Raw genomic sequence first — 25,411 nt, 5'->3', positions numbered from 1 at the left:
CCTGTGGGGGAGGTGGGGCCAAAAACTGAAAGAACTCCTTTGGCAGGCAGAATAGAGCTTTTATTGAGGATATTTCTAAGCTGACCATCAGGGACCAAGTCGCTGGATTGTAAAAAAAAAAAAAAAAAAAAAAAAAAAAAACATCTCAGCTGAATCACGCTGCTCCCCCTCTTTCATTCCTTCCCTGGTTTCATTTCAGTGAGAGACGGAGTGTAGCTCATGCAGTACCCAGCAGCAAGCAGAATGCAAGGAATCTACAGTATTCCCCCGTCTCACACAAGAAGCCCCGTTCACTACTAAAGGACAACAGAGGGGAGTGAGAGGCAGAGCCAGAGAGCAGTCAGGGGAGGATTCAGACTGCTGTGGTTGAGAAGGAGGAACGTACGCTCTTGTCCTGTTCTGCTGTGCTCTACTCTTGTTGCCTCAGGTGTGCGTGCTCCTCCCTCCCCGCCGCGGTGCCCGCTGTCAACTCCATCCCTGGGTGGCTGAGGCCATGGTGTTGGTGCTGCGAGCCCTGCTGCCCTGCTTCTGCACCCTGCTCTCCCTGGACCTGCTGCCTAGGGTGGAACTGGCCGTGCCCCTGGAGGACTTCTACCCCTTTGGCCAGGACAAGGGGGACTCCCAGACCATCGCTCAGGACGACGGAGGCTCCAGGCTCGTGGAGATCTCCGTTGCTTTCCCCTTCTTTGGAGACACGCACACGGGACTATACGTGAGTACAGAGCACTGTGTTTTTACTGATATATGTGTGTCTGTGTGTGTGTGTGTTTTATGTGTTTATATTTCAGCGTGTACAGTTATGTGTGTGCATGCACTTTGCAGTTGGCAATTGAAACTGACATGGTGTGGATTGTATAAGAGCCTCAGGGATATGAGATTTGGCACGCAGCCAAATACTACATCGCAGCGCCCTTTGAGAGTTTGTATATGTTTGTGTGCGCTCACAAGCTCTGGTGTGTATCCCCATTTGTAGAATATCGTGTTTACCCCCCCCCCCCTCCTCCCACGGGTGGAATCATAATCCTCGATGACATTCTCTTCACTTTACATCTTCCCTCCTCGCACTCCCATGTGCACCGAGGGAGAGTGTGAGAGAGAAACTATTAGCAAAACAGTGGTGATCCCTGTTCTAGTAAGTCTACAATGAGCTGTTAAAGGAAATGACAGTTTGTGTTCTTACTGTTGCCGCGGAGCATCTGTGAGCAGTTCAAGTTGTTGGGGGGGAGATATGCACGCTGGAGAGAGAGAGAGAGAGAGAGAGAGAGAGAGAGAGAGAGAGAGAGCGCTCACAGGAGGAAGCTGAATGGTTTGACAAGGATTTTCGCGCACCACAGCGAAACACACTTTGATCTGCCTTTTGTCATGTATTGGGTTCGGTTCCAGCGCATGGAAAGGCAGAACTCCCTTAAATCAACACCACCTGTTGTGGTTTATGAACCCGCATCGGCTCCCCTCCTCCCCTGTTAAAAAAACGTGGGCAGGGGAGCCCGAGGAACCATGGCAACAATGGGCAAGGTCAAAGGTCATCTTTCTAATCTAAGCGTCTGCGCCAAAGGGGGTGAGGTCAGTCTCCCAATAAAGACATTTTTAAAACTCTCATGCACCTACACACAGTGCACAAACAGCCGTAGCATGTGAGTGGTCTGTATATCCCAGTTGCTTTTCCCGTTGTGTTTCTTCCCAGTTTTGCAATGAAATCCAGTGTATCACTTTTCCTGTAATAATACTGATGCACTTTTAGCCAAATAAGACAAGATAAAACAAGTAACTGGTTTCTTGGCTTGTTGATCTCCGATTGAATTATCATCTTATTATCTAGAGATGAAAATCTGAGAAGTACACTCACCCTGCATCTCATTGGGCTGCAATTCTGTAGTCACGCAAGGCGTAACGGATTGTGACAGGCACTTGAAATTTCAGTCACGCTCATTTGAAATGCCTCACCTGAATTCATTAAACATCTGCTGTAGAGTGCGCGGACCACATGGTGATCCCGGCCACCAGAGAGCTGCTTTGAACAGTTAATATTTCAGTGAGGGAGGGCTAAATTTGTGTGAATAGTTTCTCTCTCAGGAGTTTGTTCCAAGCCTCTGGGCTACTGCTGGAGAACCAAACTGAATTTAGATGGTTTCTGGGCGCTGCCTTACTTTATTGTCATGACTGATTGTGTTCAGCAGTACACATACCTTGAAACCCCTCACAGCAGATCCATTTAAACCCTCATCTATCAGCCTTTGTCCCCTCCGGAAATCATTTTTAGCAGTTGTGATTGAGATAAACAGCAGTGGATTTAAAGACTGCCACGGCCATGTGACTCTTGGTCATATCAACGGACTCTACAAATGCCTGAACAAACACAGGTTCTCCCACTTCTGCCTGCTGGTAACCAGGCTGTCCCTCTGTTATGGTTTGTGTCTGGGAGTTTTCACATGTTGCTGGGATCTCTCCTCCTCCCGGTCCCCCTCCCCTCCTCCCACGCCTCAGATAACATGGCAGGGGTCTTCCCCCTGGAACTGTCCAGCTGTTTTATCTGAGAAATTACCAATCACTTTAACAGAACACAGATGTATCTGCAGAGCGTCTTAGGTGCTCGCAAACAATGCAGTTTGTGGTGTTAACTACTATTACGGATGGCCAGTGTTAGGAACATGAAGGAGGACGTCCAAGGTCAGAGAAGAAGAAACACGAGTTTAAAAGCAGATGTGAGAATAGATGGTTGTGATCAAAGGTATTTATTGTAGATACATAAACTTACACAGAGGAAAAAAACAGCGATTTTGTTCTAGGGCTATATGCCGAAACATGTCATTTATAGCATCAAAATGTGCAAGGTAATGTGGGATTTCTCTGTATTTAGAAATAAACTTCATTTAGGCAAAATTCTAAAAAATAAATTGAAAAAGATCCTGCCAAGAACGTGCTAAAGTGTAACTGCATTCTTCACAGATGCACATCTGCTAGTGCTCATCCGCTCTTCAAAAGAGCTTCAACACTTCAGTTTGAGCCTTTTTCATTCACTCACTTTCACTCACCACTATGTATGGCCCAAAGATGTGCGCATCAAGTTTTTATTCTTTGTACTCTGCATGGCTGCTTTTTATATGTGTAGGATGAGAGACGTGGCTGAGTGATGTTAGAAACGGATTCATCCCCCACGGAAGAGATATGTCTGCACGTACTTTTAAATGCCTTAAAGCCTTAAAGTAAATGATGCACTTCAAAGGAGCAGTTCTGCATTTTGGGAAATTCACTTTCTTATTGAGAGTTAGGTGAGCAGATTGATGCCAACCTCATGTCTCTCTGTTAACGATGAAGCTGCAGCCGGGAGACGGTTCGCTTAGCGGAGCATAAACGCTGCAAGCTTGTTTGTGTAAAAACAACAAGTTGTGGTTTTACGGCAGGGTTTGTCTACCAGACTATTTCTTGGCCGGGCGTAGTGACTTCCTGGAGTCTCTGCTGGTTGCCTTGTAAGCTTACAGTGATGACAAGACTCCAGGAAGTCAACGCTTCCAGCCAAGAAATAGTCTGGTACACGTTCTCATCCAACTATTGGCAAGAACAAAAATTAGAGCATTTCCCAAAATATCAAGCTATTCAATAGAGAGCTTAAGCCCGAAACTTTATTAAATGTACCCAGATACAATCATTAGAAGTCATGTTTTTGGTTTACCATGCTATCTTTCTTCGTGCAGCACTAACCTTTCTTTCTTGTTTCAGGCTTTTCAACAGTAACAGTAAACAATATTTTTAACTTTCTTTTTAAACTGATCACATTTAGTCATAATTGTCTTATAAACTTAAAATCACTTGATGGAAGTGTTTTTCCTTTGTAATTCATAAGTTAGTGCTTTGCAAATTTAAATTATAGTTGAATACCTTATCAATACACCAAGCCTCCACATCACTTTCCCCATGGAAGTTGTATTAGAGTCCCTCCAATCTGCTCCAGTGAGGATTTATTGCCCCAATCTAAACTCTCTGGAGAACACGTTGAGCCGGGGCTATAAGGAGACAGGCCCAGGGCACATACTGCAGTCACTTCCTTCGGTCTCGTCAAATAATTGCACAAGCTTGTAGCTGTGAAACCTCCGTATTTGACAGGGAAAACGAATGTTTTCCTGCGCTGATCCACGGGCACCTTTTTCATTCAGGGGTTTGCTTTGGCTTGACTTAAGCCAGATGAAAGTTTATTTTTGTCCATAAAATGCTTGGCCCTAAAGAAAAAACCCACCCAAGCAAAATCCAGGATATATCCGGCAGAAGAAGTCCCAAAAAAAATAACAGGGGAGTCGTAGAGTGGAGTGGCACCACTGAGAGTGGGAGAAATACGGGGGGGGGATGCTTCGAACAGGGTTGGCTGATCGCACCTCTCTCTGACCTTGGTCGTGTTACAGCATAACACAAGGCAGCACTGAACCCATTCACACTAACACATCAATGTGATGCGTAACCACCCTTCACTGGATGTCTGCACTGGATGCAGCCCGGTTAACATCCATGAGAAGAAGAAAAGTATGTGATACGATGCAAAGAAAAAAGGTTCGTAGTTCTGTTTAAATTCCTCTCAGGTCATTGCCATGTCAAAGTAGTCCCCTAGAAAATATTAACAAGAAAGAAATACACTTGTGTAAGCAGTTCCAGATGCTACAACAGATTGGATTAGGCGATTCAACGTATTCCAGCATTGGGGTATAAACTCTATTTGGTGTTCAGCATTATTTCCTACACTAATTTTGCTGTAAGATGGGTGACTTCCAGACCGCTGCCACCACAGCTCTCTCATTAGTGGGTATGTGGGTGTGGGAGGTTTGTAGTTCATGTACATCATCCATTCACCAAGCCCTGCGTGCCCTCTCTCCTGTTTTTCCCCTGGTATTAGATGGCGCTCTGGCTGACCCCTGAGCCCTGCCTCTGCAAGTCGGTCCTCTTTTTTCACCCCCCCACATCAGCCACGTTCTCACCACATCACGCTGATGCAGAGGGGAAGACTGTGGTCGGGCAATTAACTTAGCCCCTGTGCCGTGCCAAAAAAAACTTCCTCTGCTGTTTTTACAGCAAGGTCCTTCAAATTATGGTTTTCATACATGCTGAGAGCGAAGGCGAGCCATCCGAACCCTGCTTTGTCGCCGTCACATGCCACTTGGCTTGAGCTCGGAGAGGCAAAGTTCACTCCAGCGCTTAGGAGAAACAGAAAAGTGCCATGGTGGGAAGAATCTCCCCTTTTTGATAATATCCAGACATTATATATATAAATGAATGAAGGCCTGTCCCGTAGATTTCAGCCCTTCAGCCTGTAAAACTTTCCTCTCCACTCAGGTTTAGAGGCTGGTCGGACATCACCTAATGTTTATGATATGAGGACTCTCTCCATGTATGCTTCACTGCTAAATGATTCATCATGATCTCTTATTGAAATGTCCATTAAACAAACTGCCAAGTGCTGTTTTAGAATCACATAAACCTCTTCAAATTTTTTTCTCTTCTAGAGACTTCTCACTTTCTCCCCTAAATAACCTCCACCCGAACGAAACATTCCTCATTTACTTCCTGTACACCAGATCTTCCTCATATCAATAAATTGACATTTTCACGTTTATTGTGTTGGTTCTGTGGTTTTACGCCTGCAATCCTCCATTGTTGTTCCATCGCATGTTTTAATCCTTTTTTTCCCCGCTAAAAGCTCTACTATTCAATATTTTTATATAAACAATGGATCAAATTTCTTTTTGTATGTTTAAGTGGTTGCTTGTAGTAATACCCACAAATAATTATCACCTGACTTCGTTAGTTTTTATAGCATCTTTAAGCTCCTTGTTTTGGTTTCACAGCCTGTAACATTGCTGTTTTGGTTCAGGCTCTTATTAGCAAAAAAAAACTCTGCTCAATGAACTGTATACAATCTGCCCAGCACCAAACGATAGCTAACAGCTAGCTGGTAGGACATGGTGGATCATTTAGTAAGCAGAAACTTCCCCTCAGAGCTGTTGGAGACCAAAACAGAGCTAAAAGGAGAATGAATATTGGTAGGTACATTTGCTATGTGGAGAGAGACACATCTCTTAGTGAATGCTAATGTTGCGCTGTGCTCTCTGCTGGATGTGTTGTTAGGCATCAGTTTGCAAACATGTTAGCCTTATAACAATAAAAGGTGTTAATACAGTATATCAAGGTTCACAGCTTGATCTGCTGCCCTCAAGTGGCTAAAAAGTCAATTAATGCAGTTTTAAGAATAACAACAGAATGCGGAATTTAAAAAAATAAATTATGAAGTCAACTAACTAATATTTTCCTTATAAATCTATGTTTTAATGTATAAAAGAACATGAAACAGCAGAAATGATTTCAGTTGTCTTCAAATTGCTGATTTGTCAGAATAGCAGTCCAAAATGGAAAGATGTTCAATTTTCATTAATATAAAACAGAGAAAAACAGCAAACGCCCACCTTCGAGAGCGAAAGTGATTGTTGGTTTAATTTCTGTCCATCCACTTATCAATTATTTGCCAAATTTCTTCAGCGTTCACCAATCATTGAGCTGTTGAAAGATATTTTAGGAAGTAGATTTTTCACCATGCTTCAGTAGATAGCTGCAGTGCTGACTGTGCATTTCTCACAGAGGAGACATGTGGACGAGGGGGAGCGTGGGCTCATTTATTTGGTTACTCTGCTGTTGGCAGACATCTGTGGATTTAAAGGCCGTGGACGTCTTTCCCGGTGTGATGACAGTGATGAGGTGCGTGAGCAGCAGAAACCAGGTTTTCTCAGCTGCTGTTATTTCACTGAATAAAGGTAGCGTCTGTTTGCTACATGGGAAGTGCAAACATCCGGCCGTGTTCACTGCTGTTTGCCCCTGCGAGGTCAGAACACCTCCGTTTGTCCACCTCCGCCTCATCCCTCTACTCTTCAGCACTTCCACTCTATGCACGTCAATCCCTACAAACAAGTCACAGTGGTTTCATCTGACATGTTGAGCAAAACATATAATTGTATGATTCATCCTATTGACATACTCTAACGCTGACTCTCTTCTCCTCAGGTCAACAACAATGGCCTTGTGTCTTTCCTGAGGGAGGTGTCTCAGTTCACGCCTGTGGCTTTTCCGATCGCTGGGGACAGGAGGGTGGTGGCTCCGTTCTGGGCCGATGTGGACAACCGTCGAGCAGGGAGCGTCTTCTACAGAGAGAGCCGGGAGCCCTCCATCCTGAGGAGGGCCTCGGGTGAGGTCAAGACGTACTTCTCGGAGTTCCCCAACTTCAATGCAACATGGGTCCTCATCTCCACATGGCACCAAGTTACTTTCTTCGGAGGCAACTCCCGCACACCGGTATAAACTCACTCTTAACTTTCCAGCACTTGCACTAACATTTATTTACTACTTAGGCATCTCTGATTCTCTACAGAAGATTTAGGAATCTATATCAGTGATTCCAAAGCGGGGGTACTTCTGTAGATGCCAGAGGGTAAATGGAAAGATTGTGAAGCATCTCAGTGAGTTTGAAAAACAAAGATTTGAGTTGATTGGAAAAAATATCCAGCTTTTGTGTTTAGGAGAAAAACAACTGTCTTCCAAAAAATTGCCCAAATTGGTGTAATATATATAATAAGTATCCAGCTACAATAGGCTGACTGGACCGAACACACCTTCACCAACCTGATTCAGTCGTGACACCACAACTCTATGTGTTGCCACTGAGAGTGAATGAAAACTATCTACAAGCTTTGAGAGAACTTGAAGTGGTTAGCTAAAAGTAATGATTAATTGGCTGAAAGATCCAGTCTCTGCCACATCAAATGGTAGTAGTAAGATTGCAAAGTATATGAAAAAAATATAATAACAACATCCTCTTTGTTGGGTTACTTCATATTCATTTTAAAAGCAACTGAAACATTTGTTATATGGCAGTTGGTTTTATGGACTCAAGCTCATCTGATAGGGATGAACTACTTGGAGCACCTTGCCCTCGATAATCTTAAAGTTCCAGGAAAAATCATTGTTTCTGAAGTGGGATGTAATATGTAGAGAGCACAGCAATTGGGGTTTCATTCTAATGGTAATTGGGAATTGTTCTCCATATGCCTCGACAACAGGCCCTGATGAGTCAGTTATGTCTCCAGCTTGACTGAGATTAAGGAATCTGTATCGTTAAAAAGAGCAGTCTGTCAGATGCATGCATTATTACCAAGGTTTCTGGAAATAAGGAAATGGTTTAACCGAGTCTGTTCCTCTCTACGCAGGTAAATACTTTCCAAGTGGTGCTTATTACAGATGGAGAGCTTTCCTTCACCATATTCCAGTACAATAACATCACTTGGACCACAGGCATGCATGCCAGCAGTGGAGGAAACCTGGCTGGGCTGGGAGGGATTGCAGCGCAGGTAATATCACATGTTCAAAATCAAATAGAAAACATTGGTTATGTACAGTATGATCTTATAACTAAACTTTTCAGTTGTATGAACTCCGATTAAGCCTTTTTTGTGTGATGTCCGTCTCCTTGTTCCTCTCTTTCCAGGCAGGTTTCAACGCTGGAGATGGAAAGCGCTACTTCAACATCCCCGGCTCGCGCACGGCTGACGTGGTGAACGTTGAGGGAACCACCAACGTGGGCTACCCCGGCAAATGGGTCTTCCGTATAGACGATGCAAATGTGGAAGTGGGGGGCTGCAATGACTCCGGTAAGACGTGCTTCTTGGAGATTAATCCACCTTAAAACTTTAGCCTCTAGGATTCCTGATACATTGACCTCTCTTTCTACAGCATCAGTGTGCCCGCACCTGCGACCATGTCTGAACGGAGGCCAGTGCATCGACGACTGCATCACAGGCAACCCCTCCTTCACCTGCTCCTGCTTGGCTGGCTTCACCGGCAGGCGATGCCAGATCGGTAATCACGATTGCTCTGTTGTGCTTGAACACACACGGCAAACTGTGAGATCGGCCTGGAAAAACAATGTCAACTTGTAAAAAAAACCAAAAGGACTAGAATTCACCTGACGTGTCAAAGGATATATTTTCTTCATACCTGTATCAGCTTCATGCAAATCCGTTGCATTCTCCTCCGACATAACCTCACTAACTGACCTTGGTTTTCTTCTAATGAATAGAGTCACACTAAATCCTTTGTATTCCTCCCTGTCTCTGCAGATGTCAATGAGTGTGCCTCACTTCCTTGCCAGAACGGAGGGACTTGTAAAGACCAGATTAATAGTTTCCTATGTCACTGTCCACCTGGATACACTGGGATTCAGTGTGAAACAGGTACAAAACACACATCCTTATAAAGCTGATTACAATTGCATTTTTTAATCCTTCTTTCTAGCATACTTTCTGGAGAATGACATTTTGAATTTGACGTAACAGCATGTACAAGAAACCCACATACAGAGTATATCATTTTACACAATAGCCAAATTCCCCTAAACAAGTTGATCTGAGATTTTTACCGTGTATCAAAAAATTCCACACTGTTCTCTGACCCTGTGCATGCACTAAATAGGCTGAAAGACGTGGAACAACTCTGATTAATTAAGGTATTTTGTGCCTCATTAAGCAGTTTCCACACAAGAATAAAGTATTTTTAGACTGAATATTTGAGAATATCTTGGTCCAGCCTCTCTGGAGCTCCTGTGCCTATTCCCACAGTCCAGCCTGTGGAGATGTATCAAACCTCTTCTAATACCTTTCACAGCCAGCAGCACATACTTGCAGAGTGAGTTGAGCAGTGTGGCGGATATATTAATCAGCTGAGTAAATATTCCATGAGCGTGTCTCTCTGTCCCTGTGTGTGTGTGTGCGTTACAGACATTGACGAGTGCAAAGACGGACCGTGCCTCAACAACGCGCTGTGTGTTCAAGGCACTGGCAGTTTCACCTGTGTGTGTGAACCGGGTTACACTGGTATCCTGTGTGAGACAGGTGAGCAGGGCTTTTTCACAGTCCGGGGGAAAAGTAGGCATCTCCATCCGGAGGAAATATTTTCTGCTGCTTTCTACATCAAACTCAGTCCTTTTGGCAGATGTGTTTGTCCAAAGAGTTTCCCAGTCTATCTAGGCAAAGGGGTCCAAGTTGAGGTTATGGTTGAATTCATTCACAAACAGTTCTTCTTTTCTTTTTTTTCTCGGGTCACACAGTGTAGCAGTGAACCACAGTGAGAAAGTTCACTGAAGTCATGTTGGTTTTCCAAAAAGACATTAACTAATCTGCTTCCTCTTGTGATTGATTGTTGATGAAACTTGAACCCAGTGGGGAATTTAATTATCAGGCCCCGCACAGTTCATGGATCCTTGTATCTACATGAGACGGGATTACTGTTAATACCAGACACCTGGTCGATGAAACCCTATGCTTTCAGGAGGGAAGTTCAGCGGACTCAATACGGCTCAGTGTCTTGACTTAGACAACCACATCTTGTTTTTCCATGTGAAACTCTCAAAATGCAAGTGAATCAACAGCGAAAAACTTCTCTCGTCTGATTTGCTGACTTTTGTGCATCCTCCAGACATAAATGAATGTGAGTCACAGCCCTGTCTGAATGGAGGAGAGTGCGTCGATCAGGTGGCCAACTTCACCTGTGTTTGTCCCGCCACCTTCACTGGAGCGCTCTGTGAGACAGGTAACTTGAATTTAACTTCAATTCTGAGAACCATGATTGGAAAAATGATTTATAATAGGACATGTTGACATAGTCTTTAAGCACTTTTGACTTTCTTTTTATGCTTTCTGTAATATAGCATTTTTCCAACCTGAGCAAGCACAAAGGAAATCCTGTCATACCTCTTTGAAAACAAGTGCTTTGCCTAAGTGAGCTGCTCTGTCGATTCTCCAGTGTTCCATCTTTGCTCCAAATTCGGTGCCCAACTAAGAATTAAAGCTATACTGCCACCGCTAACGTTAACATAACATTAATTTGGTGTTTCAGAAATGAAATGCGCCTTTATTGTCACAAATGTTGACAACTCTAAAGAAAAGCATTTGATGCTAAATACTTGTAAAAGTCACAAACTTTTTATGATAAACAGAAACTGTAGTATGACAGACGTCTCTACATTGTTTTCCAGATTTTTGCCAGAGTTATAGGGCTAGTATCCCTGTGATTGAGGACTGTGCAAATTTTTTCTGTCTGCTTGTCCATCTGCCGCAGCTGCATATCAATCTAATAAAACATTTTTTTTTTTGCTCTTCACCCAAAATACCAAATACATCTGGCAACGATATATTCAGATTTTATTCAAACATTAACCAACATTTCTGATCCATAAATCTCTTAAATTAGCTGAATAATATATCTTGTACTGTATTACATATTTCTCAGTTAGAGACATCTAGCCTGCAGATAGTTCTGGGTTTATCTGCTCAGGTTTTGAGATATCTGTTGGATTACTGCTTGCACTCCAATACAATGGAGGTGAATGGAATTTCATTGTATGCAGCTTCTTCAGGGACTATTTCTTGTGTTTTAAAAAAAGTAATTTATATAGGTTAAAACATTTTCTGGAGAGACATTTTTTTTAAAAATGTTAGATTTAACATTTTCAATGCCGTGATTCCGTTCACCTCCATTCTTTTAGGGAGGCAGCATATATCTAAGAGACAGGTGTCTCCTTACCTGTGCAAAATAAATCTGCATTGCTAAATACCCAAGATGGTAAGTGACCCTTTAACCCTTTAAAGCATGTTGTTATCTTCCTCTCTCAGAGTTGGTGGTGCTGCAGGTCAATTCAACCGAGGCGGAAAACCAAACAGGTAAAAGCATATACGGCTTTAGCTCTGCCAGGTTGTTTTTTTTCACGTGCATTTTGATATTGACACCGCTTGCCTGTCATGCTTTCCCCATATGCAGCCGCATGTGAAGAGGAAGACTGCACGAAGCACCGGATTTGTGAATACGCCAGCTCGGGAGCCTACAACTGCACATGTGCTCCAGGCTTCTACGGGGACGAGTGTGAAGGTATTGTACACTTCTTTGGCGCTCACTGCAGGCAGCCGGGCAGGTAGGGAGCAGAGTTTAAAGGGGAGCCGTGCTATCCCACAGGAATTTGGAGCTCTGCCCTGGAAGAGGCTGCTGTGATGATGGATTATTGTAATTATCAAAAGTGTCACGGCCTCGCCCAGTTTACTGCGGGAACCAGTCGCTTGATGTTGTAAATAATTGTTTTATAGCACATTTTATTAGTTTACCAACAAGAGGAAGTGCTTTGTCTAGACTTAAAAAGGCCTCTTTATGAGTCAAAGCCGGTCTTTGGTATTCAGGTCATTTCTTCAGACAGAGCCGTTGAAATATGCATGCTTCCACACCGCTACTGGCTCCTCTGGAAGTCGGCCATCGCACCACACTGTAGTTTCAAACACACAGCTGCTGCTTGCATAACCATAGGGCAATTTGAACACAAAATATGTAAAACGCTATCATCCTTCAGCTAATGCTTCATACCTTCCTTTCATAAATGCTTATTAAGTCATTCCATATTACGTTTGATGCCTGTATCACATTATATTTGTTTTAGGAAGTAACTAGGTAGCCATTGAAAGCTAATTCAGGCTCCCATGAGAGGTTAGTGTCACCCTCTGATAGCAGCTTTTTTCTTCTTTTTTTTTTCTCACCAAAAGCTCTTTAATAGTATTTGAGCTATTGCAAATGCATGCTACTTCTCACCCTTGAGCTGAAATAACTATCAGTGCTTATATAGGCTCTCTTAAATCTCCCAAATACTTTCCTGCCTGGCTCACTTGGACGGCACAGTGGAAAAAGGAGCAAGATCCTCCAAGGAAGAGAAAGTAGTTGGGACTCAGAAGTGCCTAATCAGGGCTCCCAGATCAAAGGGCCCGGGCCGCACAGGTGGCCAATGAAAGTGGCTCTTGCAAATTAACAATCCATTAATTGCCCTCAGGGGCCGTGCGTTCTGGTCACAAAATATGCTCCATATCATCAGAAAAATAATACCCTCCACCGAGCTGCAGGGACTTCAAAGGGGAAGCCCTTTTTTTTCTTGCTACGATACGGCCACGTCCTTTGATCCGCTGCTGCAATTAGGAAGGAGAGGAAAATAAAAAACATTCTTACAATTTGTACGGAGCGGATGTGCAGCGTGCTGACTGGTAATCGTCTGATCCTGTTCACTTTGTTGGAAAAGATTAGGGGGAAGAGAAATGACAGAGAATCAATGCATGGTTTACAGTATAGCAGATGAAAGACGTTCGGCATATGGTACACATGTTGAACTTTATACCCTCCGCCTGTGTTTACGCGTAGGCCAGTACTGAAAAGAAGAATCGTAGCTTGCTTTCAAGTAACTCGGGCAAACTTTCCAGCTTTGAGCCTCCCTCCCTCTATCACATTCACACTCTCTCTCTTCCTGTGTCTGCAGAGGAATGCCTTTGCCAGAATGGGGGTGTCTGTGTGGACATCAATGGGACTTGTGAATGCCCTTCAGGGTACACAGGACTCTACTGTCAGTTTGGTGAGTATGATATGTATAATCCTATCAGGTGTCTCACAAGAGCTCGGATTAATGTGGAAAAAAAAGGTGTGGGTAACTGTAAGATCACAAATGTGTCAAACCGGACATTTCGATTCCTGCCATTCACAATGCCTTCCTCTCAGAAGTAACCCAGACGCCATGCAGTCACAGCAGGCCGTGTCCTGATGGCGGTCCTTGTTTGGAGTACGGAGGAGCCTACCTGTGCACATGTCAGACTAGCGCAGCAGATCTGGACCACAAGGACTTCTACCCCTATGGTAAGGCACCGACCAAACAACACGGCATTTCGCAGCTATGTGTTTCCATGGCGACAAGCACACTGGTCTTGACATGTGTCCCTTTCTATTTCAAAGGGAATGGTCACGTTTGCGGTTTACGATAGAGAGACATTTCAAAGTGATTTAGCATTTGATTCAATCATAAAATGTCAAACGACCGGTGTTTTTTTTTTTTTTCACAACCAAGCCAACATGCTGGAATACATTTAAAGAGGTTTCTCATTGCAATGGAACACAGTCAAGTCTCGGTGTGTGTTTTTCAGTACAGCCCCGATCGGTCTGCGACTCCTCTCCGTGTCTGAATGGAGGCTACTGCTACGAGAGGGATGGAGGCTACACCTGCGAATGCAAATACGGATACTTGGGGAAGCACTGTGAAAAAGGTAGCATTATTGATTAAAAAAAAAGAAAAACACTAGAAGAATAACTTCACATGAACTTATGAAGTATCTGTGTCACAACGACCCTCAGACTTGTGTGTTGTATTACTCAGGCTTAAACACAGCTATTAATGCACCAGGAAACATGCCATCACTCGTAATGCTGCTTCAAATATCACAACGCTGAAAGGCTTATGATAATTTGTACTTGTTATGACCCACTTTCCTGAATAATGACTTGAATCGCAATATGCTGTCACTGATTTATTTTTGCGTGATTAAAGGCTGTTCTCTGCTTCAAGGATTCCCTTCTTCCTGTCTCTCTCCAGTCAGACTCAATACCTGTGCTTCTGGTCCCTGCCGCAATGGAGGCTCCTGTAAGGAAGAGGCAGGGAGCTACAGATGTGTGTGTCCTTATAGATTCACTGGAAAACACTGTGAAGTGGGTGAGTTTTCCTGCAAACTTGCGTGAAGGGATTTGGGTTGAAATGCACAGAAAGCAATATGATCGCCAGAAAACCCCAGCACTTTGAATGCTCTTAATATCAGTGTCACTGATATTTATTCGGTGTGGTTTTAGACTCTAGATCTAAATTTTAACAAGGTCAAGAAAACACACCAAACTTTAAACTCTTTAGCTCAGAACAATGCTGAAATGTTAATACAAGCAAGTTGCATAACCTTATTTACTGGGCTTCCTAAAAGCTCTTTAAGAAAACTACTGTTAATTCCCAATGCTGTTAACAGGACTTTGACTAATTCTAAAAATAAAATAAAATAACCCCACTGCTCTCAACACTGCATTGCCTATGTGTCATAATGAATTTGAATAAAAGGTTTTACTTGTTTACAAAGCCTTACATAACGCAACAAGACCCATCTGATTTTCCACTGCCTCTCTTTTTAGACGTTCACTTAGAAGTAGTTGTTTTTTATGACTCGTATTGGTTGAATGCCCTCCTTTTGGCTCTTAGACCAGCGTCCTCCCTTGATGTTTGTAAAAAGAAATAAAAAGCCTATCTACAGTATTTATTGAGGCTTTTAATTTGGTGTAATTGTTAATCTTTGGTATTTACATCATTTATTCCTGTAGGTGTGATGTTACCAACTCCAAGGAAGTAATGTTTTTGTTTGGTTTATTTGTTTGTTGGTTAGCAGGATTACGATCAAAAAACACCTTCACATGGCAGATACACAATTATATTTTTACTTTCTTTACCATTGCGGAAGACTACACTCTTTTTTTTACTTTACTTATTGTTATTTTTATGCAGATTTTTGGCTTTGGCATTGTTATTAATAATACTATTGTTGTTGTTGTTGTTGTTATTGTTATTGTCATTTTTATTATTAAATGTAATCATCAGTGTGTATGTTTTCTTGCAGGGAAGCCAGACCCCTGTGCCTCCAGCCCCTGTCTGAATGGGGGGACATGTTTCCACTACATAGGAAAGTACAAATGTGAATGCACAGAGGCCTTCAGCGGCAGGCACTGTCAAATAAACACGAGCTCAGTACAAACCACCGCAGGTAAGCAGACCGTGTGTCAGCACACAACAATGTCCAGATCACGCTCGATGCTGAAGTTTGTGTTACACTGACTTCAATAGATTGGCACAGCCAGGGGATATCCTGAGCTGTTAAGGGTAGAGATACTGGCTTTCCATCCGAAGATAATTTTAGCAGTGTTGCTGCACAGGAGGCCCCACATTTACAGATATAGGGTGGCTACATAATCTATATAAAGTACGACCCGATGATTCATGTCTGCGAGCTCCTACAGCACGCTGGAGATAATTTTAGGTGGATAAAAACAGATTGGCCGGATGGAAAACACCTCCGTTGCTGTTAGCGTTCCTGGATTAGCTCCTTTAAGCCCCGGCGTTTGTGAGCTTGCGTCACAATGCGGCCGAGCTGACATTAACAGCGTGTTTGTATTCATTTTCAGAGCTTGGCTGCGGGCTGCCTCCACAAGTGAAGCACGGCGAGGTGCAGTTCTCCTTGACAACAACCGGCTCCATGGCGGTCTACATATGCAACTCAGGCTTCACGTCTGTGCCCAGAGCCACCCAGAGCATCTGTGGTATTCAGGGAGACTGGAGCCAGCCACCCCTTTGTGAGGGTCTGTAACAAACACCGGCACATGGACACACACTCTGGACAAACACAGTCTTTAATGATCCCTGAAAAGTCCTGATTGATGAAAAAAAGTGTATACTCTTCTATCCTAATTTCTTCATTCCCCATCAATACAGAGATCAACGAATGCCTATCACAGCCTTGTCTCAATGGCGGTACATGTCAGAACCAGGTTGGATCCTACCAGTGTGAGTGTGTTGATGGCTTCAGCGGAAACCGCTGTCAGACAGGTAAATCCTGATCATAGTCGTCCAGTATTACATGCAAAAATTCAGTGCACGTGCACTGACTTGTAGCTTCCTGTGTATATGATTGTGTTTTCTCCCTTAATAGACATAAACAAATGCCTGTCGGAACCCTGCAAGCACGGGGGGACGTGTGAGGACCGGCCCGGCTCCTACCTGTGTCATTGTTCTCAAGGCTTTAAAGGCCAGAACTGTGAAATAGGTACAACGTTCATTCTGTCTGTTGCATTACTTTTGAAGCTTATACATTTTTATTTTACATACAGATTTTAGAGGACAGCTATCAAATTCTGCTGTTAATATCTGTGTGCAGAGAAGGACTGGTGTGAATCCAACCCCTGTCTAAATGGAGGCATGTGTCGGGGTTACAGGCTGAATTATTTGTGCGCGTGCAAAGACGGCTTCTTTGGGGACCAGTGCCAGATGTGTAAGTGGCTTTGAGAGGCCTCACGAGTCTTTTAAAAGCAAATTCACACAACCTGTCTGTGAAGACGCGAACCGAGCTGTACTAACTGCTTGTCTTTGTCACCCCCAAGTGGAGAACCCGTGCGTACTGCAACCTTGTGGAAACCGTGGCCTCTGCAGGAGTGACAAGAGAGGGAACTACAACTGCGTTTGTAGAGTGGGACACACAGGCAAAGACTGTGAGAAAGGTCAGTAAGAGCCACACAGAAGTGCATCAGCATGTCATTTGTCACCCCCATGCTCTCTGTAGCTCATCCTCTGCACTGCAAAGACCACTCTGTAATTATTTAATGTATGAATTTGACATGTAAGATTGCCACTGTTCCCAGACCTGCTGCCTCCCTCCGGTCTCCATGTGCTGCGCGTGGAGGAGAACGAGGTGGAGCTGCGCTGGGACGAGCCGGAGCCCACAGACAGCCTGATCAGCGGGTTCCTCGTCACGTACACTCTCCTGGGCTGGAGCAATCCCAAATCGGACCTGCTGGAGAGGCAGCAGTCCACCCACGTCATGCGAGGCCTAGTGCCCGGCCTGCTGTACAACATCTCCACCTTCTCTATCAAACGCAACACCAACAGCAACGACAACAGCCAGCCTGCCACTGCACTCATACGCACCAGTGAGCACACTCTTTAATGCCGTATTATTAAGGAAAAAGGCTTCTGGAAAGTGTTTCTCTCTGTGTGAGTGAGATTTCACGTGTAAATGTGTGTTTCTGTACTAGGACCTCGGCCGGTGGAGCAGCTGCAGGTGGTCAACGTGTCCTCCTCTCAGGTGTGGCTGAGCTGGCTGGTTGAGGCGGCTCGTCATGCAGCCGTCAGCAGGGTGCACGTGTCTCTGACGCCTTCAGATGGCAGCGAGGCTCGCACTGTGGTGCTCAACACGAGCACCACGGAGCACACCTTCAGGTCAGGCTCTGCGCTGTGCTACAGACACTGATAACCCAAAGTTCAATGTGATGCTCTGATCTGCAGCATCCTGTGTGTCCACTAAATGGTGCTGTTGAAGTGCTGTACTTTAAATAGCTTTGGGTGATATCGCTTTAAGCCACTAGAGGGAGCTGTTTAATCACTATTTGAGGCTCTCAGCAGTATTATGAGGATGATGAGGTCAGGTATCCGGTAAGGTTTGCTGTAATAAACATTTTCTTTCTGTTTCCCAGTTCCTTACTCCCTGGTCAGATGTACACAGTGGATGTGTTGACTCAAAGTGGAATCAGACCAGATGAGTTTCCGTCCACCAGCCACTCAGCTGGGCCACTGCAATTCTGGACAAGTAGGTCTCATTTCATCATTCAGAAGTTATTAAAACGATAATAAGTACACGACCGCTTGCCGCCTGATGAGGTGCTCTAATGTATAAGGTGTGTCATTTCTAATTTAAAAATGCAATGCACGTATCTGTGCATTTTATTTATTGTGGAAATGCTTTAACGTTTGTCATCTGTTTGTTTATTTTATTAACAATTGTGTGACTAGAGGTCAAGAAAAAAAACTCCTTCAGCTTCAATCAATGTTTTTTTATTTAACTTCATCCTCTATAATAATACAATCACAGACAGTCAGTAAAGGCTAAATGCTCACACTCTTAAATGTATTGTAAGCATATTTAAAGAATGTTTGTAATTAGTCATTGAAAGTCATTTGTACAAAGCATTTATGATTAGTGTCTAAAGGTTTAATGCATCTTCCATAACCAACTATAACCTATTAATAAGTGTTAGGCTATATTAAACAAGAGGAAATATTAAGCAAACCCAAACGTAATTATCATTGCGAAAAGATTATGTTATTAGGGCCATTACCCACCTTGAACTATATGTCACCTCTAACCGATCCAGAAACAGAAGTCTGTTTGTGCTTAGTTAAAATCAACATCTTGCCTGAATGCTTCCATTTAGTCCCAGAGGAGGACAGAAAGTGTCACCTTTGTGATTTGGATGAGGTTGAGAAGTGGAATGCATTTTATATTCTACTGTCCATTTTATCATAATCATGATCAAATTAAGCTTTTCTTGATAATGTATGTTGGACTGTTTGAAATAAGGATACATATATGCTTTCCTTTTGTTTTCTATTTTCTCTGTACAGTGTGTAATGTAATTAGTGTTCTGTAACCCATGAAGACAGCGCACCTTTGTGCCTATGACACCTAAAATTATTTAAACATACTTAGGAATATTTTCAAAGGGATAGTTTTTATTCCTTTTTTTTCAACCCATGAAACAATGTGACTATCTACATGTGTTTTTCCCTCAGGGCCTCTCCCCCCACAGAACCTCTCCCTGTCACATGTCACCACTAACTCAGCACTGATCACCTGGAGCCGCCACCCGAGAAACGTCCCAGATGGCTTCGTGGTCAACGTGACCCGAGGGTTGAACACCAGGAGTCGCTTCCTGCCCAATGGGAAATTAGGATCGTATACTCTGCGTGAACTGACGCCAGGGCAGCACTACTATGTGGCCCTCACGTCGGTGAAAAGCACAGGGCAGGAACAGATCCACAGCATACCTCAACATTTAACCTTCACTACCTGTGAGTGTCTGTGTTTGAGAACAAGTGTTTCTGTTGATTGCACTGCCTTTTACTCCGGAAGAAGTTGTGTGTCTTGTGTTGACAATGTTGATGCCATGCTCAGCTATTTAGTTAAAGTAGACACTGAGCAGGTAAGGTCCTAGATGTTCCCTAATATATATATATATATATATATATATATATATATATATATATATATATTGGGTTTTTTTTTTCACAGTTTTGTTTATTGAAATTGTTATGGCATATATGGATCACTAGTTCAGTTTTTAAGTCTCAATGCCAAATTCCAGAATTGTAAATATACATAGTTGAATACATCTAAGTAATAATGATAATAACTATTAAATAAAAAAGACTTAATTATAAATTAACAACAGCAATGAAAATAATACTTAAAATTAAAATACAGAGATGAAAAAAATAAAGATGAAATAAAACAGAGAGAGCCATAGTGATATTAAAAATGTAAGTAAAAATGATATAATTCATAATAAATGTACTAATACGTACATAAAGAAAATTTATTAAAATTTTAATAAAGTTTAGAGTAAAAAAACAGCAAAGAATAGAAAAAAAAGTATATATCTTACTTTTTCTAAAAGAAACTCTAAGAAGAAGGCCAAAGACCAGAAGAAAGATCAAGATGTTTTTTTAAATCTGGCTGTTAAAACTCCTTTGTCAAATAAGTTATTTTTGAAACAAATTCTGTACATGTTTCCTTTGACCCAGTGCCAATGGGGGCAAGATCAGGGAGAAGAGAGAGGCCAAGCGGGACTGGACAGGGGACTCAGGTAGGACGCATACTTCCCCCATCTCAGCCTCAGGACCTGGGAGACAGGACAGAAACAGAGAACTCAGAGGAGTTACCCAGGTAGCCGAGTATTAATGGTTATTAAACAGTCATAAAAACATATACAATGATAAGAATTAGTTTCTATGTGCTGGTTCAGCTGACGATACTTAACTATCAGCGTTGTTGTCTATGTTGCAGATACACAGAACTTATTGACAGAAGGGGAAAGATAACAGCCAAGTTCACTCACTTGCCTCGAAAAGCTGTTCGACATCGCACTAGTAAGTACAAGTAGGAGCAACTATGTGATAAACATTCATGAGTCATCACTATAACAATGTTTGACAAATTTTCTGAAATATTTAATGTGCTCCATATAGCATTTTCCACAAATGATAACAACAGCCCAATAAAGTGTTTCACTCTGCTTCTAAAGCCAGACCAATTCAGCAGAGGAGCATAAGTACATTCTCTCTTTTAATTTTCATGTTATAATTTTCTGTATATGCATTTTCACTTTATTTCACTTAATGCGTCCCAGTGCAGAGATTTACAGCCTAAAGCCTAAACCGAAAAAAACGTTTTACAGATGTTATCTTGTGCTCTGGAGAATAAGCTTCCTTTATGAAATTGCTCTGCCCCTTTTAACGATGTTACGCCCATGATGTCATAATATGATTTTGACCGTTTTATAAAATCAATAATGTTTCATGTTTCATTGTTCCAGGAACACGCATGAAACCTTTAAACTGTCTCATTTAGTATGACATCTAAATATTGCAGTCATTCATTTTTGGTGTCCTATACTATGATTCATGACAGGAAGTGTTTTCCCTTGCAGGACCTGACACACCAATGAGATTAGAGAAGATGGAAGAAACAACAAACAAAATCAGCCTTGCACTTGAGATTCAAGAGGAAGGTTTAAGAACGAAGTCTGGTAGGTGTTTTTTAGAGGCACATCTGCCCTTTTAATTGATCCCAGCTGATGTGGTGCACAGACTACTTATTAGTCCTCAGACGTGTAATTTATCAGTGGTGTTATGTGCGTGTTGCCAGGCGCTGTGATTGAAATATCAATGAGGATGCTAACCGTAAAAGACAGGGTGTTGCATTCAGGAAAATTAAAGAAGGGGGGAAGTGGTGTAACAGCTGTAGGATATGTGGACTAGTGGGGCCTGAAACTTGAGACCAATACTCACTCTGTACTGTGGATGTTGATGGCAGCTGTTGTGTTTTAGAGTTGCCACAGGACTGCCGCAGTCTGCCCTGCCAGAATGGGGGCACATGTGTGAGCGAAGGGGACTCCTTCATCTGCGACTGTGCAGCCGAGTTCAAGGGCAGACAGTGTGAGCTGTGTAAGTTTATGTGCTTCCTCTCTACACAAGTACGCACACACGCAGGAGGGGGGGCCTAGTTAAAGTAGGCTGCTTTTTAGGCAAATCATTCTGTTGATGTTTAAGGACATGGATTCATTAAACACATGGTTTCTGCAGGTGGATTTTGAACTAAAAGTTGATCTATAAAGTCAGTATCATCAATTTTAATCCATCCATAATGCCTGGGGGCTTGAGCCTATCCTATCTGGCTTATGGCGAGAGTGAGGGTACACATGTGATGTTTAACTTTATTCATTTAATTGAAGGACAATCTTCACTTAGATGAATAAAAGAATAACTCAATGAGCCCTAGTTATCCTTACCTGAATATATACGTTTATTACAACTCAAATCTGGCCAGAGAAGATGTTGGTACAGCGTGCATGGACACATTCCTACCAAAACATGTAGTAACATTACATATCTCAACCTTATACAGTGTTTCCCCACATAATCAAAAGACCAGGGAGGAGATAAAAAACAATGTGTAACTCTTGGTCTAGACCTCTACAAGATCTCCATCCCATCCTAACCTTAAGACACCCAGAGCCTCATCACTAAACACATGTCAAGTGTGAAGGACACAGAGGTAAACTACTATGAAATATTCCTACAACAACAGATGTTAATGTTTTCTTTAAAACAATAAAGTCTTGCACTGTATGTCTTAACGACCTAAAGAGTCCACAGCTATGCTAGCAGTTCTGGGAAGATGTACTTAACATGCTAATGTATGCAAGTGAAATGTTTACCGTGTTCACATCATAGTTTAGCATATTTGGAGTTGGCATGTTATTGAAAGTCCCAAAAAAAACGTTGATTGGTAGCATTCATGCCCGCTCGAATAGGTGTACACCTGCTTCTCCAAAGATGTCAGCTCGTCAGCTGTCAATCTGCCTCAAGTGCATGATTTGTCTTTGTGTTCCCGAGGGCTTCTTTTTCTCTCAATCTAACTGTAGCATCTCATGGTGTGAATTCACAGTGTAATCTAGGTTAGTTTTGCATGTCATCATGTAAGCTGACATAGAGCTCTGAGCTATGCATAGACCTCTGGGTTTTTTAGAAAGCAGGAAACACGCTCCACTGACAGTTGACCCCTCTGACATTTATAAGTGGCTTGGTTAACTCTGAGGGTGAGGGGGCATGAATGTACAACATGAAAACGGTGCCTGCAAAAGCACAAAGCTCCATATTATTAGCACCGCTTTCCTTTCTTTTTTCAGGGAGACAGAGTTACATTTATAACTTCTACTGAATGTTCTGAGGGGTGTATGAGGCAGCATTATATTATCTGTGAACAATATGCTTCTTGTTCTGATTTGACTGTATCTCTGATCCCAAATTTTAAAGGCTCAAGTCATTTAGGCGGAAAAAGCTCAAAAGAACGTATAATTAGCCTGTGCCTGTGACAGGTTTATTACAATTAACTGCTTACACCAAAATTATTAACACACAAAAAGTATTATTAATAAAGAAAGTGGGTTCCTGTCTTCAAAAGAGAAGACTTATTCCTCAGAAAGAAATCAAATCCCTACGCAGCCCAAAATTCCCAAATCTTTAGATGACTGGAATCTCCCCATGTACACTCATTCATTTTTTAACATATACTATACAGTTATGACTTAGGCTTCCAGCTTTTATTAAACATATCTATGATAGACTGTAAAACTGGCTGCTGCCTGGAGTATAAGTCTTTTCAACATTGCTACCACAGTACTACTTTATATGGATGACAGCCACTAGGAATGCATTAGCTACAGTGGTCAACATGAAAACATATTTACGTTCATCAAAGCAGTTGATTATGTGCCACCAATATAAATGGACGCCTACAGTTCTTTCGTAGGAGCATGAATAAAATTATATTTATTGCTTGACAGGAATCTATTTAGAAAGGTAATTATTCAGATCGTCCAGGTCTCATCCTTCATGAAAAGCAATATCCTGCTTGAATTGTTTTTTCTCGAATCAAAAGCAGACAGGACAGTGGCAACGTCCTGAAAAAACAACATTACAAGGTTTTTATTTGTAGAAATCACAGTTTATGGGAAAAAAGAAGAATTATGAGCAAAATGTATGTGATAACTATAAAAACATTTTCACTAATAAGCTTACATATATGTACAGTTGATCAGTCCTTAAAAAAAAATTGTTTTTCCACTTTAACAAGGGATTATGTTCAATGGCATACAACCCCCCCAAACAAAGTGAAACATTGAAAAACAGTGAAAACAATATGAGCCTGATTCCAGTGATAATAAGATGTAGATGAAGCTGTGCGCGGGGAGACACTGGACATACACTCACCCCTCTCGAGTCCTTCTCTCCACCTAAACATCCAGCGACAGATTGTTTAAACATTCCTTTCCTAAAACCATCCGTCAGCCGGAGAGAAGGGCCCGCTCCATCCCCATGTCTCCTAAACCATCCAGCAGACTTTTTAACGTGCTGACAATACTTCAAAAACATTCGTAACTCATGCTGTGTCACCCTCTGTTTTGCAGCGTGCCACCGAGAGCCTCACCCCTGCACCCGTCTCTACTCCGAGACCAAGAGTGTGCCCGTCTGGGAGGGTGGAGTGTGCCACTACCTGTAAGTCGTATCAGGCTATGGATCTGCTGTTTGGGCCTCGCATGTTTAGTCTCATCACGGTGCTGAGGAAAAGCAGAGATGGTTTGTAACTAAACGGAACCTTGTTTTATCCTTCGCAGGTACAAAAGGACGTATAAAGTACAGCAGGATGTTTGTTATCGAGAGATTTGTGAACCGACGCCTTTAAAGAAAAGTCCGAGTGAGTTTTAAAAAAAGGCTGTCTGAGCAGCGTTGAAGTTGTTTTTAGCAAAGAATCCAATGCAACTCTTTTCTCATGCTGATATTATCTTTCTTAACAGTCAGAGGAACAAACAGACAACAATAAAAGGTTTGTTTTCTTTAACACAATCAACATAATTGTATTTTTTGCTATGAAATGTTCCCTGAATTTTTCAAGAATTGTCCTGAAAATATTCTTCTTCTTCTGTTTCTAGAGCACTTGGGTACTGATGAAATGACTGTCATCACAGTCATGTGAAAAAAACCTGACTTCAATTTTGGTGTTTATAATCTACTTGAAGTACCTGATCTTTTTTTTTTTGCGTCAGAACCCACTGTAACATTTTTTTTTAGAAACAGACCATCATTCATGTGGAAATAAGGTTGTGTTTGTTCATTCCTGAGAGCTGTGTTTGGAGCTCCATGTCTCATGAGGAGGACTTCAATCAATCAGATGAAAAATGGCCCCACACCATTTATCATTGTCGATGCTCAATGACTGATTTAACACACAAACACACGCGTGGGCAAACGTTAACGGTAAACAGTCGGCTGCACCGCTACGGAGACCTTATATACCTCATGTCCATGTCCGTGCTGACACATTAGGAGAGGTTTTTATGATTTGTGATTCAGCTGCAGGTGTTGTCCCTCAGGTAAAATAACTGTAGAGTGTTCCGAGTCCCAATCTTTTCCTTGTGCCCCCCTCTGATCTCCTTATTAAGACGATGGGAAATATATGTTTTCTCCACGCTCCATGAATTCATCTCTTGCTCTGACAATGGCGCACAGTGTTTTCTGTGTATAAATATCTTTTTCTGTGTCTTAGCAGGCATCACTGCTCGCTATTCTGTAAATAGTGTTTATAGGCCATTTTGTAGGTGAATATTTTAATAATAAAAATGT

At 42.3% G+C, this 25,411-nt stretch overlaps 1 protein-coding gene across 2 annotated transcripts; it reads left to right on the top strand.

Moving 5' to 3' along the window:
- Positions 1-150: 150 nt before the first annotated feature.
- sned1 (sushi, nidogen and EGF-like domains 1) lies at positions 151-25,411 on the top strand. 2 transcript variants are annotated; one of them, XM_054602578.1, is made up of 32 exons: positions 151-712; positions 7,036-7,323; positions 8,235-8,375; positions 8,513-8,675; positions 8,758-8,883; positions 9,144-9,257; positions 9,801-9,914; positions 10,498-10,611; positions 11,694-11,741; positions 11,839-11,946; positions 13,364-13,456; positions 13,603-13,734; positions 14,019-14,138; positions 14,465-14,581; positions 15,522-15,665; positions 16,084-16,257; positions 16,391-16,504; positions 16,608-16,721; positions 16,833-16,946; positions 17,056-17,172; positions 17,314-17,601; positions 17,707-17,890; positions 18,145-18,257; positions 19,241-19,519; positions 20,252-20,393; positions 20,514-20,596; positions 21,157-21,255; positions 21,557-21,673; positions 24,199-24,286; positions 24,406-24,485; positions 24,586-24,614; positions 24,721-25,411. In XM_054602578.1, exons 1-31 carry the CDS (start codon positions 494-496, stop codon positions 24,609-24,611), a joined length of 4,173 nt encoding a protein of 1,390 aa, XP_054458553.1. In that variant the 5' UTR covers positions 151-493; the 3' UTR covers positions 24,612-24,614; positions 24,721-25,411. The 2 variants fall into 2 exon arrangements, with proteins under 2 accessions (XP_054458553.1, XP_054458552.1); XM_054602577.1 differs by having other exon boundaries at positions 13,600-13,734.

Source organism: Anoplopoma fimbria, chromosome 8, assembly GCF_027596085.1.
Source record: "Anoplopoma fimbria isolate UVic2021 breed Golden Eagle Sablefish chromosome 8, Afim_UVic_2022, whole genome shotgun sequence".
Lineage (NCBI taxonomy): Eukaryota > Metazoa > Chordata > Actinopteri > Perciformes > Anoplopomatidae > Anoplopoma > Anoplopoma fimbria.
Note: the sequence above shows the minus strand (reverse complement) of the source record. Positions and strands in the feature narration are given on the sequence as shown.

Excerpts from the sequence above, each read along its gene's own strand:
- sned1 (XM_054602577.1), top strand. The coding sequence starts at position 494 with ATGGTGTTGGTGCTGCGAGCCCTGCTGCCCTGCTTCTGCACCCTGCTC. Across the intron at positions 16,722-16,832 it reads AGGCCAGAACTGTGAAATAG|AGAAGGACTGGTGTGAATCC; the intron begins GTACAACGTTCA and ends ATCTGTGTGCAG. Across the intron at positions 24,486-24,585 it reads GCCTTTAAAGAAAAGTCCGA|TCAGAGGAACAAACAGACAA; the intron begins GTGAGTTTTAAA and ends CTTTCTTAACAG.